General features: G+C 30.4%; 1 protein-coding gene across 12 annotated transcripts in view; it reads left to right on the forward strand.

The window, feature by feature from the left end:
• The window catches only part of LOC132943431 (myosin-2 heavy chain), a 37,100-nt gene extending 20,835 nt beyond the window's left edge, over positions 1–16,265 (forward strand). For 10 of the 12 annotated variants that reach the window (XM_061012421.1, XM_061012426.1, XM_061012423.1 and 7 more), the window contains 14 exons: positions 1,111–1,278; positions 2,429–2,596; positions 2,871–3,827; positions 3,919–4,071; positions 4,135–4,323; positions 4,540–4,679; positions 4,748–6,950; positions 7,179–7,436; positions 7,493–7,686; positions 7,749–7,851; positions 9,348–9,581; positions 10,550–10,698; positions 13,952–14,105; positions 14,209–16,265. In XM_061012421.1, coding sequence (XP_060868404.1) covers positions 1,111–1,278; positions 2,429–2,596; positions 2,871–3,827; positions 3,919–4,071; positions 4,135–4,323; positions 4,540–4,679; positions 4,748–6,950; positions 7,179–7,436; positions 7,493–7,686; positions 7,749–7,851; positions 9,348–9,581; positions 10,550–10,698; positions 13,952–14,105; positions 14,209–14,268 — 5,130 coding nt within the window. In that variant the 3' untranslated portion in view covers positions 14,269–16,265. The other 2 variants (XM_061012425.1, XM_061012431.1) reach the window with 2 other exon arrangements.
• The last annotated feature ends 2,344 nt before the right edge of the window (positions 16,266–18,609 follow it).

The raw sequence follows: 18,609 nt of genomic DNA on the forward strand, positions 1-18,609 counted from the left end.
AGCTACCGATGATTAAAAAAAAACGTGTACGGTGTATAATAACGGGTGGGTATGGCAGGATAGGTGACTATAACTATAAACAGACTGGATAACGATAACATTTATTATTTGTAAAGCACATGAGTAGATTTAGATTGTTGCTTCTTTATTAACGTGCTACACTGCATTGCATAAAAGGTAAGAACAATCTAATAATAATAATAATAATAATACCTAATGTTTTTTTCAAAAAAATCGAATCATAGATGAAATTGTGTACTTAAATATAATATGATATACCAGGAACTTAGAACAATAGCTATTTTATATTATTATTCATAAAGACATAAATTATCAATAAGTAACATAAATTGAATAAACTCGTTTACTATAAAATGTTATTCATAATTAATAAACAATTATAGGTTATTTTATTACTTTTTGATAACTTATATCAGTACCTAATTATTTTTGTTTTAAACAGTACATTTAAAAACAATTTATCTAGCCTGTGAACTCCGACTTATCATTGAGATTTAAATGATAATAATATAAATACTAATAACTTAAAAATAAATATTGCCCAAAAAGTAAAAACTGTTACATATTATTGTATTTGCATTTTTTTTTGATACACAGTTGGGTAAAATAATATATTGATTTATTTTTAACAATTTATCTGAAAGTTATTTATTCTTAGGAACAGAATAGAAAAATACAATAATCCTGATAATAAAATAATCATGTATAAATAACGTGTAGGTAATTATTTTCTTAGAATAAAATCATTTTCATAACATTATAATATAACACAATATTCATGTTAAAAATAATCTACACCTCTATCAATTTCAAAAGCATGTTAGATAACCTAACCTTTCGTAACGTCATGATGTATTTAAAATTCACTCAATTGTTATTTAGTATCCATGCATGATTATAATGAATAAAACATTTTCATCGATGTTCACATCCTAATAAGTCATTACCATAATAATACTATAATAGCGATTCCCTGTATAAATGGTGTGTGCTAAAACAATATATTATCTAATGCGTTCATTTGAGTGACATTGAGAGGATATGACAGCCCGCTGTAGTTGCATAATGTGATATTGGTATCGTGTACAGTTAGAAGAGTTCCGGTCGGAAATCCAAAGACGTGATCAAGAGATTGTGGCAATGAGTGCCAAAATGAAAACTTTGGAAGAACAACACACCGACTACCAGAGACATATTGGAGTGCTGAAAGAGTCCTTGAGTGCAAAGGAAGAACATTACACAATGTTACAAGCGGACGTAAGTGTTATACAATCAATTTTTCATTTGGGTTATTTTCCAAATGCATACTAAGCTGCTATAGCGTAAAGTGAAAAGGAAGAAATAAACCAAAAACTATTTAAGTATATTTATAAGGTAAACAGGGCGTTTAAAACTACACACAGCATCACGTTTTACATAATATCCAGCGTTATCTATATTTATCAATTATACAACTTTAGGTATTTCATATTACATTTTTTAATAGTTAAAATACTAATTTTTAATATTTCTAAGTACCTATTTGTTATATAAATGTATATCTACTTTCTATATTATTAATTATTATAATTTATTCTTGTCTCACTGTAATTAAAAACTGGAAGAACTTTTGATTTACAAACTATGTAATTTATGTGTTTTATTTAAATTAATATACAAAGTATTTTATCTATACATTTAAATGTATCAATACATATTCAATATCAAAAATAATATCAAAGTTCATTATTTATTAATAATCATTTGAAAAAATATAGAACCATACAGATTTTATAGGTTTTCTCAATATCACAAATCTAAACTTAACATAATATTATAAAATATCGATAGGAACAAAAAAATGTTTTTAACTTAAATTTTGTGTACTCATTTTTGAGTAGAAAATATATCTTACGATTTAATAATAAAACATGGTCTTAATTTGTTATTACTATGAGTATGAATTAGAATAATGTAAAATACATTAAACTATATTAGCTATTAAACAATGTAAGAAAAAAAAATAATACCTAAACTTTAAATATTATGAAAAATGAGTGACTTTTATAATGGATTATTTTGTATATTTTCAATGTCGTTACAGTTTTATCTGTTTTATTTTAATCTTAATTTGTAATGGTTTTATTTTTTATGCATGATTGTACTTCTCTATTTCTATCTCTGTTTACTTCTCATACAATTTTTATAGCACTGTGCAAAATTATTATATTATTAAAGTTACAACACAAAACAATATGACGACAAGCAATACTATAGTCGTTTTAGAGTATATTATAATATCATGGTAGGAACTAGACTAAAAATTCCACTAAATAAAATTATGTATGCATAAACGATATTTTTGTAGGTTTCGGAGATAAATTTGTTCATTCAAAGCGTTTATAATTACATTATTTAAATTTAACAGGTTGAAGAATTACGTTCACGACTTGAAGAAAAAAATCGTATAATTGAGAAAAAAACACAAACCGCTTTGCAAGCTACTCAAGAAAAAAATAGAGTGACAAACGAAATCAACGAGCTCAAGGATCACGTGGATATTAAGGATAGAAAAATTAACGTCTTGCAAAGAAAAGTATATACAAATTTATATTTTATTTATTATGCGTTCTGTATTCATTTTGTAGTATAATTTGTATTTAGTTATCACGAATCAGTAAAAGTATTATTATTTATTGTATGTATTTTTTTATTATTTCTTCATTATTAGTTCTTTATTACATAGTAAAGTGCAAAGTTTTATTTTGTTCGGCTTATTATATTCACCACAGTATTATTGTAAGTAGATTTGATACAACGCTTACGATTACTACAATGACTCCAACTTATGTTTGTATTGAATATTTTAGATTGAAAATTTAGAAGACCTATTGAAAGAAAAAGACAACCAAGTGGAAATGGCTAGAACAAGACTAGCGTCACTTCAAGCACATCAATGCTCATCTGAAGGTGCGGTTACAAGTTTAGAAGAGGCGATAGGAGATAAAGAGAAACAAATGAACCAATTACGAGAGCAAAGAGATCGAGCTGAACAAGACAGACAGGAAGAAAGAGACTTACATGAAAGGGATATCGCTGATTTTAAATTAAAACTTCATGCACTAGAAAGCGAAGTGGAAAAGATCCACACTCGATTAAATAGAGCAAATTCTGAAAAAAATCGTTTGGAAGAACGATTGGAACAATCACAGAGCGAACTCGGAAAATCAAAGGCTGAATTAGAAAAGGCTTCAAGTGAAGTGAATAGAAGTGGAGCGGATTGGGAGTATACCAGACAGAAATTTGCAAGATTAGAACTCGAAAATGCCCAGCTACGACAAGATTTAGAATTATCACAGACGACATTCGGTAGAAGTACGCTGACCAAATCACAAGAAATGGACAGAGTACAAGACAGAGCTGACAAAGCGCTTGCAGATTTGAGAGCGGCACAAGCTGACCTCCGCATAACTCGAGCGGATAATGATAAGCTATTGGGTGAAATTAAGGCGTTACAAGAAAAACATGAGGTGTCTCAAGGTGAGATATATAGATTAGTAACAAAACTAGAAAAGTCCCAAGGTGATATTAATAATGTCAAGGACGAATACGAGCGTAATCAATCAAGTGTAACTAGAATCCTCGCCGAAAGAGAAAAGGCTTTGGTAGAGTTAGAAAAAACTAAAGAAGATTTGGAACGATCTCAGAGCACACTAGGCAAAGCACAACTTCAGCAAGAAAAATTACAAATGATGTTAGACGATGCACAAAGAGAAACCGATCGAGTGCAAGATACGTTAAATAAGACTACGAGTGAACTCAGAAAGGTAATCTGAAATATACATACGATAACGACTTTTTATAAATTTTTTTTTAATTATTCTAAATATAAGTAAATTTATATTTTTATATGTCTAGTGGCATATTGAAAAGGAACAAAATACGTTTGAGCTTACTAATGTTCAAACACAATTAGACAAAGCACTTGGACAAGCTGGACGTCTACAAAAAGACAAGGAAACTATTCAAATAGAGTTCGAAAACTTAAAGGCTAAATATGAAATAAGCCAAGTAAATTCTAGTAAATTAAATAAATATATTATACCAATATATAATATTGTTTTATTGTTTTAGTCAATGGTAGCCAGACTGCAAAAAGAGAAAAATCAATTGTTGGACGACAGTGAGAAAAATAAAAATGACGCTGATCTATTCCATTCACAAATAATGAAATATCAAAGAGAAAAAGAAAAAATCCAAGCTGAACTTGATCTCACTGAAGAAAGATTTGAGAAGGCACAATCAATGTTTAAAAAAACACAGGTGCCTACTTAAACAATACGTATTTTAACAATATTTATTAAATATTTTACATCAATTTTTAAATTATCGATTAGATCTAAAACATATGTAATCCTGATTTAAGTCAAATTGTTTCACATACCAGTAAATTAATAATTGATTTATTCTGAATTTTATTTTATAAAGGCTATTGTTATCATCAACTGTTCATATTTGTATTTTGTTTTCTATTTACAGCTTGAGAAGGAAGATGCTATAAATGAAGTTGATTTGCAAAAGGAAAAAATAGAAAAATGTCAGAAAGCAATGTACGAAGCCGTACAGGATAAAAATGCTGCTAAAGATGAGTTGGATAGAGTTATGGAGAAATACGATAGGTAACAATTTTACAGTATAAATATATAACAAATAATACTATTTTCTATTTTTTTTTTTTTTTTATTAGATTACAAAATGAACTATATCAAGTCAAGAAATCTTTAGAAACTGTTGAGAATGAAAGAGATGATGTTAAATTAGAAATGGAAAAATTACAACTACATGCTATGAAAGCCAGAGATGATCAAAGAAAATCTAAATCTGAAATTCAAGAGCTACAGGAATCATATGACAGGCTAATAATACAGTTAGAAAGGACTAAAGACGTAGAAGATAAATTCAAAGACGAAAAAGATCACCTAATGGATAACTTGGACATAATGAAGGAACGGTGTGACAAATTGCAAATGGACGTAAGAAGGCTGTCAGCAGAAAGAGATAAACTACAGACAGAAGCTATGAATAATGCATACGAAATGGAAAGAGCTCATTCACAAGTTTCTAAAACACAGGTGTTGCTCGAAGACCAACAGAAAGATGTAAATAAACTTTCAATTGAACTGGAAAAAATATCTGAAAAATATAACAAACTTATGATTGAGTACAAAAAGTCACAATCGGATATTGAGTTATATAAAACACAGGCGTCTACATTTAGAGATGAAGCAGAAAGATATTCAGTTAGGCAACAAGAAAGAATGAAAGAAGAATTGGAGGTGTTTAGAACTAAATATACTCAAGAAATGGAAAAATCAGAGAAACTTCAGTCAACGTGTAAGAAATTAGAAGATAAAATGCATGATATAAATATGGAATTGGAAAAGAGTAAATCAGAATATGCTAAATTTAAAAAAGAAAATGAAAAGTTTATATTGGATCATGAAAAGTTACAAATGAAATGTGACAAACTAGTAACGGATAATGACAAATTAAGAATAGAAATTGCTACGGTTGGAGAGCAAAATAGTTTTGACCTTGAAAGAACTAAAGATCGTTATGCAAAAACAAAACAGTCACAGGAAAAAACTGAAATGGAGCTTTATAGAACGCAGATGGATGTAGATAAACTAAAGAAGGAAAATGAGAAATTGAAAACTGATTTGGTTCGAGTTGAAGCGGAATTATTACAATTCAAACCAGAAAGAGATTACGATAGGTTTATGAGGGACAAACCAGTGTTAGGAAGATCACAAAGTACATGCAAAGACTTTGGAGATTTCGATCGCACCATGTCGGAAGATCGATTGCGAGACCGCCTTGAACAAAGTCAAGCAAAATGTCACAGGATTTCTGAAGATAAATTAAAATTAGAAACTGAGCTACATCAAGTCAAACGAGCACTAGAACAACAGCAAATGTCTTTATCAAATTCTGAACATCACGTAAAAGAAAATATTGTTAAGGTCCAACAAGATTTGAATCAAGCACTAAGAGAAAAAGAAATTCTCAAGGAAAAACTAGAAATTAAAGAAAAACAGTTGCAGGAATGGAAATCACGACTGGATAGTTCTAGTATCATACTAACAGAGAGAGAAGAACTGTTGAAACAGATGAAGAACAGTGAGAGGCGTTTGGAAGAGTCACAAAAACAACTGTCTAAACTTGACGTGGACTTGAAAAAAGTAACTTCTGAAAGAGATGAGCTAATAAACATGTTAAAGAAGTCTCAGTCAGTGTTGTTACAATGCCAAGACAAGTTGCAAACTTCCGAAAGAAGTTTGGAAATAGAAAAAGATGAAGTTAAGCGATTAAAGGCCGATCTCAGAAACCTAGACACGAGTGCCAAACAGAACAACGAGCAAGACTCTTCTCGTTTAAGAGATCTGATAAGAACAAAAGATAAAGAGTTGGATACTTGTAGACAAAACTTAGCGATCAAAGAACAAGAAACAAAAACTCTTCAGCAGGCAATACAACAAATGCAAGTGGCGTTAAGAGAGCGGGACCAGGGTGTGGATGGTGAAAGAACTAATTTACAGAAATCTATGGATGCCCAACGAATGATGACTGAAGAACTTCAAAAGAAACTACAGTCAGCACAACAACAGATAAACAGTAAGGAAGCTGCTATTTCCGAGCTTAAAAAACAATTGCAAGTTCTTCAGACTGAGAACAAACGGAAGACTGACGAATATACTTCTAAAGTCACCACGTTAGAAAAACAACTTCAGATATCAGCGACGTCGAACGACAATGCCTTGAAAGAAGATGTGAGAAAACTCTTGGACGAACTAGATCATACTCAGAGTGAGCTCAAAAACCTTGCTTTAGAAAAAGATAAAGTGTCACATCAAAATCAACAGATTCGAAACGAACTTGAAAAGAAGCAGGTTGGCCAATTGGTTTATATCCACCTTGTACTATTATTTCCATTCAAATCATACTATATTATTATTTATTAATAAATAAATTATTATTATTTGAATGTACCAATCTATTATTATTTTTATTTTAATAAACTTTTAATTTTTTTTTCGTTGTTATTTTTTTTTTGTTAATTATTGCTATTTTTTATAACTGCATACCTATTAATTAATTAATTTTTTTTTTATTATTAGCTTGAATTACAAGAAGCTCAGAAAAAAGCACATGTAATAGCATCGAAATCAAATGAAGAAACAAACTCGTTAAAAGCACAACTAGAGGAACAGAAAAGACAATTAGAAGCACAACGTCGACAGCTTGAAGAACTTAGAAAAAGTGTCGATGGTAGGTCGAGACAGTTGGAAGAAAAAGAAAAGCACGTGGCGGAATTGGACGCCAAATTAAAAAAACGAAAAGAAAATTTGGATCTCTTAGAGTCCCAAATAAACAAAGTAAGTTGTGATACCGTTTCAAGGTGATTTTTAATTTTAAAATTACAATGTTTCAGGGCAAGTCGCAAGCCGGCGACAGTGATGTAATCAAAAGACTGCAAAGCCAGATTGAAAGTTTACAAAAAGAATTGGAAAAATCCAAGGATGAGGCAAGTAGATCGCAGACAGACATGGAAAGACTGCTACAAGTAGTACAAATGGGTCAGGAAGAACAAAATGCGAAAGAGAAACAAATCAGAGAATTACAAGAGTACGTACACAACACGAATTTTAATTTCAAGTTCATGTTTAAATGTATTAAAATATTTTTAGAGCTTTGAAAAATGCACAACCTAAGATGAGAGTGCCGCATCCATCATCTCAGCAGCAGCAGCAACAGCCACATCCTTCGAGACAGCCGAAAAAAGACGATGAGGTAACATCGAATAAACTAATTTGAAAACGACGCCTTTAATATAAGCTGGCGGGCCACAATATAATGTACACTTTTACTAACAAAATGGCCATCAGTCTTAAGTTTATTACGACACATTATTACTTAAATAACAATTCATGAAATTAAAAACTTTTTAAGATTTCATCTAATTTACTAACTAAAAGTAAACGTATTAAAAGTAAACGGTTATTATAATATTATTAACCATAGTATTTTTATTTAATTTGAAAATAAAGTAAAAACAAAATTATAACTTTTTCCTTAAATTGTAATTTAGGTGCAGAATAATTAATAGAAACTATTTATTTTAAACAAATAAAACTTTATACGATACATAAGACCATGTACAATACGTAACCATTTCATTTAAAATCCCATATAATATTATAAACTAACAAATAAAAGTATAAAATATGTGTTAACACGTTTGTTATGTACAGCAGTAAGAATTTATATTAAGGAAATCAATCAACTTTGTTTTTCAAACTTATTTTTACATTGAAATAATTTGCTTATAAAAATGAATGAAGTAGCATTCATAAGAACATATTATTTAATTATTTAAAATATAAACCATTCTAAAACACTGTATAAAAAAAATACCTACTCAAACATTTTAAAGCGTTTAAAACATAATTATTTCAAAATACCATTAAAACTGTATTTATTTTTCATATTTGTTTTAACAAACTAATAATAATTAAATATAAAACACAAATAACATTCATAAAACGTAGAAGTAAACAGTGCATATTATTATATCCTAAACATGCTCACAGAATCAAATTTTAACTATAATAAATCGTATGGCGTCGTTTTCTAATAATTTATATATTTAATCATAATATGACAATTGTACTAACCCAAAATTATTTATCTTACCTTTCCTTAATCTTTCCACTTGTTTTATTTTATTTTTTGTTTTATTTATTTTTGCGTACACAGCCTGGCCCTGCAACCTTTTTGAAAGGACTATTCCAATAACCAAAGAAAAAAAAAACAAATAATTATTTTTTTAATTTGTTTTATTTTTTACTTAAATCATATCTCATTATAAGACTTATTTCAATTACAAAAAGTAAACCGTTTGTGCTGTCACAATTTAGTTAAGTTTGAAAAAAACTAATTTATTTATTTACTATTATTGAATAATTGTTTTCGTTTCATATTATTTTTATTTTTTGTTTTTATTTTTATTTTTACCACAAAAATTGTACATACATAAATATTACCTCGTTGAATTCGCTACTGCGATTTTAATATTAAACTAATTTCATATTTAATTATATTATAATATTATAATAATGTATATATTTATCAATTCCAAAGGAAAGAAAGTGTTATAATCCGGTAAATTGTTTTTAGAAGAAGGGCCAGCTGTTGAACTCTTATTTTTGTAGTTACCATTGTTTTGTTTTTCTATATCATTTATTTTTTGTTATTATTACTCCATCCCCGTACGTCCATTCCCGTAGAATATAGACCTACCAGAGGACGTCGGAACGTTAATCGGCAACGTCGAACACGTTAAATGCGAGCTAGAACGGAAATTCGCAGAAGAACTGGAAGATTTGCTGGACGTAATACAGCTTAAAAACGATCACATTGAAGAACTTCAGGAGGCGCTAAAAGAGAGCGTAACGATCATATCGGAACGCGAGGATGACTTGTTCCAAGAGCAGATCAAACGAAAGGACATTCAGGATCAGGTATTAACTACCACAGATTATAACTGACTATCACGAAACGGTCCATTAACAATAATATAGAAAAATAGGCTTGTTTTTTTAAGGGACACGTTGTTTTTTTTTCTCTCAATTTGCCAATCACTTAAAATATTATTTTTGTCAGACATACGATTTAAAAAATCGAGAATAAGTTATAAACATTTAAAAAAATATTATTATATAAAATATAATAAATTATGAAGTGGATTTATATACTAAATAAAATGTGTTAAATGTTACAATATATTATTATGATCTACAAGTTATAACATATAATATAATAATCTATCTATATAAATGTGAAAATGAGATCTTTGATGCTTATACTATCGGTAACCAGTAACCACTAATCAGTCATCCGATAATAGTCGTGCGATTTCCTTTAAATGAAAGAGTAACACTTATAGGTAACTTAAGGGTAGCTTACACGTGCATTTTTTTCAGCTCACAAAAACCAATATTATTTTTGTTTATTTAAATGCTTGCCATTGGTCACACATTATTACATTACCTACTATTATAAATAATTAGTAGGTATACATATTTTTAAAAAAAAAACTAATCCCTGGCACGGAAAACGTTTGGCAGGGCAGTTTGTATACTATATGTGTGTGTGTATGTTTAGTTGCCTATAACGAATTGTTTTACGGTATACAAATTATTGTTGTATATTAGATGAAAACAAACATTTAATATTATAATAGAATATTATACTTTTGTTAAGTTTAATAATATTTTTTAAATTTAATTTTCTCTTACGAATTTAAACTAGCGCAATGACACTGTGTTTTTAAAAGAAAACAATTCAATTTAATGTTAGTACTAGTACAACAGTAGGTAGACGGCACATTAATCTGATGAATATTGTTTAATAACGATTGTCTTTATATAACGATTACAATATGTTAAAAATATTTAGTTGAATAATAATGACTGTTTGTCTTGAACAGGTCTGTGGACTGGAAGAGCGATTGTCTTTGGCAGAAAACCAATGCAAAAATTGTCGTGGGCTGTACAAGAGACTGGAGGCGTTAGAAGAACAGCTATTCAGTCTTCAGTCTGAAAGGCGAAAGAAACTTCAAGAGTTATCACAATTAAGGTACCTAATCGAGTAAAACAAAAATATATTTGTCCCCGATGTTTTAACGCACATAAGACAATCTGCAAAACGAATATTTGTACCTTGTTTGAAATAAATATTCAAGTACCTCTATATAAAAATAGTCCAAAATGTCAAATTAATAAAAGCATTGGAATTTATTTGAGCCGATATAAAACGGTTTGCTTTTACTGCAATCTTTATTTTATCTCGCTCATTAATTACGAACTCTGTTAAGTAGTATATTATGAAAAACAAATCGTGTTTCTGTTTCAAATGTGTATGGTTAAAAAATGGTTATTAAAAATGTTATCTTTATCTAACGGTTCTATAAAAATTAATTCGACCAATTATAATAGTATCAGTTCAAAAATCAACATTTCAATGCATGCATATTACATAATAGAATATATTTTTGGTACTATTCCACAGAAAAACGATCAGTTTAAAGCTTAAGCTTGCCGTACAGTGGTTTAGATTTGGTCGTAGCCTGTAGGTGTACCCGAGCATAGGGTGCGGTTCGGCCATAACTCATAATATTCAAGTTCGTTATTGTTATTATTATAGGAACATAGCTTACCAATAAAATCCGATACTCATGACACTTAAACACATGCATAATAGTATAATGAAAATAATCTGGTACCAACCTACCACATTGGTCCACAATAGGAAAAATTCGGGGGAGGTTCCATTTGTACCAAATTGTATAAAAACAATTAAAAAAATATTTAAAATGATGCTGTTTATATACCCATGTTAAAAAGTATATGAATTCATTTAGATAAATTTATAAATTTTTTAATTAGCGATAAACATTTTTTACTATTACTCTTGATACAAAGCTCTTACTCCCAGTCAACACCTTACATTAGTTATTTTCTTAAACTTGTTTTGTAAACAGTAATGTAAAATGTTAATGTTTTGTTTAATTCGATGTCAATTTCACAACACTAATATTACTGATAAAATTACAAATACGAAAAACACCCACAGCTCAACTAACAAAATGGTGGGATGGGTTGCCGAATGACGATATAGGTACTCACGTTCGGTGTGAATGTTATTATTTTTTTTTTTTTTTTTTATTGGGTAACCCGCGGCAACATAGGCCATTGGGTGTGGAGAGGGCACTGTAGGTTTTATATTGGGAAGGTTTGGTAGGTTTTATATTGGGTAGGTTGGTACACGTGTGTGTTGTGTTTGGTAGAATTTCTAATGGGGCACCCGTAGGTTTCTGCCGTGCCCCGGGGTGGGGGGATGGCGGCACTTGTTCTCCGGACACCGTGACTTGCACGGAGAAAAATGCCGCCCAGTGGTCGAGGATCGAACTCGGACCGGCTGTGCCGAATCCGTCGCGTTAGACCACTCGGCCACCTCGTCCCCCCGAATATTATTATTATATTATACCATGGATGAACACAACGATGCTCGCCAGCCACGTGTGCCTCTTGAGTCAGTTTTGTGCGGCTCTAAGATATTTCTATAAATAAATAAACGTTTAATTGTATGTAATATTATAATATAATATTATTTAATATTTAACATTTAATGTTCCCTTCATTTGTTATAAAATTAAAAATGTGTCTTCATTTTATAAACATCTCTTAACAATGAGGCACGCTTCAAATTAGCTTCATAAAGTTGTGGCTCCCAGAATTAAAACTAGTAGCCACCCCTGTTATATACCAATAAAACAAAAATGAGAACGATGAAATTCACGCGATACGGCGTACGATTTGAAACTGTTATAGCCGTGCGGGATTGATTTGTAACGGCAAATATAGGTACGTGTTTGCCGTTCAGCTATTATATAACTCATACTACAAAATAACGAAAGTTTACTTCGCTCTATTGACGTTTTGTTGAATTCTTTTGTACGAAATATTGACACATATGATACAATAATAACATTATATCGACGTTTAAAAATCTTTGAATTTTAAAACATCCGGTACTTAGAACAGTAGAACACTCGGAGCGCTCGGTTGGTAGGTATGGGTGGTACCTACCTATATAATATATTATATAGATCTGAGTCAATAGTCTTTGACGATTCCGCTTATAGTCGTGGTGTGACTGTGCAACACACTCATCGGGGTGACGACGTTATCGTCGACCTTATCGGTAAATCACAGAAAAAAAGAAATAACGTAAGTCGGACGTGGGGTGACGGAATGTCCGGAATATTCTGTAACCATGACCCTTTGCCATTGTTCGGCGGCCACGTATCTCCGACGATCGCGTGCGGCGGTGCGACAATAGAGTGTTATAATAATAATAATAATATAATAATAATAATAATAATAATAATAATAATAATAATAATAATAATAATAATAATAATAATAGGTAATATAGTCGCCGAACGTACTTACTACGTACTGCTGCAATGCCTACGTAGTTGTATATTAGAAATAATGCAACTCGGCCAAATACATAATATTATGGACGACACGGCGGTAGACCTTGCAGACGACGAATGTTTTTTAGCACTCCGATCGCGTGAGAAAAACATAATATTTCTATAATGCCTACCATCATAATCGTTCGTTTTCCGATGTCATCGGACAATACAAATAATTAATTATTTTGTATATTATGATCATTATTATTATTCAGGTGGCCGCGCATCATCAGTAGATAAAATATCTGTGTACAGTATTGTTTAACGCCAGCTATAATTGGGACGTTTTGTTTTTACGAGTATATAGTTTATATTAATATTTTAATTTTTAACCCTTACCAGAATTTCATAATCGTTATCATATAGGTACATTCTGTGTTTTAATTTTGAATTGAAATGTGCGCATCCACAAGAGCTTTTATTTATATTAGGTCACTATAATGACCCATTCGATCACTATAGGTACACTTGAAACCTACTAATTACTATTCGGCAGAATGAGTTCCTCGGCTTTTGTTTTACAATGGCCCAAGTGGCGGAGATTTGATCGAATTTTATGGTGGCTAAAATATTCTTACACAAATTGAGTCAAAAACAAATAATTTTAATTTTGGCAGGCCTCTGAATTTTTTGTCGAACCTTATAACATCCCTCCCCCTCCCAATCACCATCTATAATATGAGCTGAATGCTGATAATATATATTATTATTATATTTATATATAGGCAAAAAAATACCTTTAGTATGTCTGCGTTGGTTAGGTTCGGCTAACTTAGGAAGGCTAACCTTCTAATTAGGTTTTGTCTAAAATATACTCTAAATTTGTTGTATGTTTATAATTTTCAGACAAGAAGCCTTGGAATCTGCCATCAGTGAAAAAGACGCACATTTGGCGCTATTAGAATTCAACGGTATACGTCGCTATACGGTCAAGCAGACTGATGTGATCGACCAGTTAAAAGTCGACAGGGCCCGACTGATAAAACGCCTGCACGAAGAGGCAAGTCTTAACAATAAAAATAATAACGTGTACTTAAACGACGTGTTTTCTTTACCAGAAAAAAAATGTTATCTTAAATATAATATATTATTATTATTTTCAGACCGAAACGGCCATTGAACTCCTTCAGGAGGCAGCGAACGCGAAAAACAACAATTATTGAAATATACGTAATTGTTATGAATTATAATGTCGTTTAGGTTGGTCTAGTACGAGTATTAGGTTTGGTTGATAAACAGTCTTTGTTTTCCTACCTAATGCCGGACTAGTCTATCCAAAAACCATAAACCTGTCCCGCATTAGTTCCTATACATAATTATCATTTTTAAATGTCTACTTAAATATAATACTTTTTTAGAATTTAACTATATTATCAAGTACTACCTAGTATAATATAATATTACTATTATGTATATTTTTTTTATACTTTTTTCTATTTTTCACTATGCATCACTTTCGAAAAAAGTTAAAATAATGTTTAATAATATTTATTGCCGCGCATTTTGATTCTCGACCGTAACGAACCGTGTTTAAGATAAATTATAACTATAGCCATTAAGTGAAAAATGATTTTTCTCCATATTTTTTTTTTTACCGAAAAACAATTAATTTTTAATATTGTTATGGCGATTAGGTCGAGCGAAAATCGACCAACGGATATACTTATATACATTTATAATACCTGTAAAACTACCTGCCCGCGATTTGCGCAAAAAAATCGTCCCTCGCGAAGACATCTTCAGTATTGAAACGGATCTTTTTTATGGGAAACGTCCACGAATTATTTGATGTTTCCTACGTTTCACCGTGTTTTTAATCGTTCGTCTGTTTAATAATGCTAGGTATTACGAATGCGTTGATATTGTTAAATTTATATATTTGGACGTAGACGTTATTAATATACTCGTCGAAGGACTCGTGGAAGCTGCAAATAATCGTACACTTGATCGTTTCTTTTTCTAATTTTACATGCGCAGATCGTCGTCTTATATTATACAATCTATATTTGTGCGTTTAAGGACTGTAAATACAAACAAAAATTATATTAATTATTATTACAAATTGTTGCTGTTTTTCGCTAAACGAAATCGAATAAAATCTTCTTTTTTTAAACAAAAACAAGCACAAAGTCATATTATATTATTATGATTTATGATACACAAGCCACAATGTTAAGAATAATTTTGTATACAAATTATTAAAACTATTTCTAATACTATTAACAATACGGTTAGCTTAATAAATAAAATTAATAATATTATAATAAAATATAATAACTTATCGCGTAAAAACACTCCCGACTTTGTCATGTACACAGATTATATATTCCATCGCTTGGCAATTTTTTTCTACTCTCGTGTTCTATAAAAAAAACACACATACAAATTTATTCAAAGAAGAAGTCAAATGCATATTTGATCGGTCGTTTGTACTTTTTTGTTTTAATTTGTCCACCTATAATATATATATTATATATAATATTATAAAGTGTCGTTTTGTCGTACCAGCACGAATAAAGAAAATATGCGTATTGAACCGTATATATTACACTATACGTTATACACATTATATTATATTTTATAGTTGTTATATAGTGTCGTCGTGAGGCTTTTTTTTCGTAGCTTACAGACGTATATATAGCGATAATATTAGACCAACACTCAGACTTGTCCACTCTCAAACAGTTACACACACGCACTCACGTGCAAGCAATTTACGTATAGGTGAGATGTATATGATATTATTATCCGCCACCGCTCTGTTATCCGTGTCTTTTTGATGTCCTAACGCAAAAACCACAAGACAATTTTCGTTTGCAAACTGAAAAATCCATCTATCGTATTGCATATACCGGCCGTTCGTGTATATAACATTATATTGTCAATACTTTTATATTGATAGTATTGTAAAGTAATAATAACCACTGTGGGAGACGTGCGCGTTTGGGACTTACGGCAAAATAACTCCCCCCCCCCCAATAATAATTATACGTACGATATATATTATACAAAATATTATAATATAGGTATTATTGTAGTAGGGAGACTATGTGCGATTATGTTAAATATTATGTTATGGTTAAAATTTTATGAATCATTGTTATATCATAAAAATATGGAATTGTGTTCATATGAATAAAGTTAAAAAATTAAACGATTATGATTTCGAATTTTTTTCACCCGTATATCACGTCCTATATAATATGTTATTATGTCTTGCTTTCCCACGATGTGCAGGCGACTATGGCTGCAACACCAGGGTCGCGTCTCGCTATTATATTGTGTGCATGGGGTAGGTATATATATTATATTATATATTATCTGCCTGCCAATGTACCACGTCTTACACCGCCGCACCATTATATTATTATTATAATATATTACTTTATTATCGTCGTCTCCGACCTCTCCTTTCTTGTGCTCCGCATAATGGGACCGACGATGCGTTTTTCTTGCAAAAATCACACAAAAAGGTCCGACTGCGGTGTCCTGCGGGGGTGGTGTCTTCCATCATAATTTATTATTATTATTATTATTATTATATCATATTTGCCGTGCACACGGCATAATATAAGTATACGCATACATACACACACACACACACACACACACACACACACACACGTGTATGCATTTCGGGTGTTGCAGGTATTATCGGTACCTACGCGTATATAAGAATGTTATATTATACTCGGTCTCCGAGTACAAAGCAAAGGAAGTGATGGTGTTAGAGACGACGATTCTGTATATGTGTGTGTGTAGTGTGTGTAGGTAGGTATATGACATACCATACCTGTACCTATATAATATAATATCGTAGTGCCGTAGTGAATAATTGTCTATTTGTCTGCATACGTGAAAAAAATAGAGTAGAAACCGAAACAAAAATCATTAACACTGTGTCCACGTATGCTACGCCGACACACGCTCTTCGTATGTATAGGGTATATTGTATATTATGTTACACGAAGGATTTCATTTTTGATTCAACGATTTCATCGTTTTCTCGCCGCCAGCAGTATAGCAGTGTGTAAACGTGCAATAAAATTGTGCACCCCCAAACGATTTTATTTTCCATCATCTCGAAGATCTCAAAACCAATTTTCCGAAATCGACTACCCATAAACATATATATATGCTGTATCACACGTGTTTGACAACTATACGGCCCTCTTCGTATACTATTCCTCCTATATAATACCTAACCAGCAGTTGTTACATTACTTACATTACGTTATTATCGCGATCGTTTGTATCAGATCGAATACGTCACACATGTAGGGTGGTGTATTATTATTATAATACATAAATCGATACGATTCCTCGTTTCAGTCGCCGTGAATAGAAGAGGGTTTGGATTTTGGAGCGAATCGCTATACTGCACCGTTAAGACAATAAACCATTTCCCGTTTCGTAAATGCACTATATATTATTATTCAGAAATATAATGATTATAATATAAGAATACAATAAGTTCGTCCACGGTTTATAGATAATATTTTAGTATTATCTATAAACCTTACATTTGGTCGTTGTAAAATGTATTCTGTTATGCCATGTATTCAGACACAACCACGGTTTAAGATAAACTTTATCTTAAATAGTGCATACGGTTTCGTATTATTACACTCGTACAGATAATATTTACACTACACCATCATATGTAATTTGAGTTATCTACTATTACACTGGTGATAATAATCATTGTTATTTTATTATTTTATAACAACCTTGTGCTTACGGCACTGTCAAATGTATCAATAATTGTTATCAATATAAATATTATCATTATATTGTTAATATATGCATTATAATTAGTTATGAAAAAGTAAAACAATTTATTTGAAATAAATATTATAATTTATAATTACATTGTAGGGAGTGTGAAATCCTTCACAAGTTACATTTAATTACAAAAAAAAAATCCTGGCAGGGGCAACAAATATGATTTCCTATAAAGGTACAATTTTTTTTAAATTTAAATTATTTCAAAAATCCACTATATATATTATAAACACTATAAAATACAACTTATAATGGCAGTATCATCATAATATAACATAAATAATTATATACACCAACTTAAGAAATGGTTTTGTAACATTTTTTTTACACTCATCCTTTTGATTTTAATTATAGTTCTTGTGAACGTTTGAAATTAGTTACAATGCTATAATCAAAATTTGTCTTATACTCATTAGTTGTAGTTTATTTTCTATTTAAAATATTATGTTTATGTTTTTTAAGAAGTATGAATCTACTATTAACTTGTTTTTAATAATTGTTGATAACACTTGCATAATTTCCTCGCTTTTACATTTTCATAATAATTTTGAAAGATACTTTACCAAAATGAAATGATTACTCTACGATTATTGTTACATATTCTAAAAATAAAATAAAATAGCTATAATAACGAGAATAATAATAGAATATGATAGACAACCAACTATACATTTACTGAAAATTATCACAAAATATAATACCATAAAAGATAAAAACCT

This window comes from Metopolophium dirhodum, chromosome 4 (assembly GCF_019925205.1).
Source record: "Metopolophium dirhodum isolate CAU chromosome 4, ASM1992520v1, whole genome shotgun sequence".
In the NCBI taxonomy this organism is placed as follows: Eukaryota; Metazoa; Arthropoda; class Insecta; order Hemiptera; family Aphididae; genus Metopolophium; species Metopolophium dirhodum.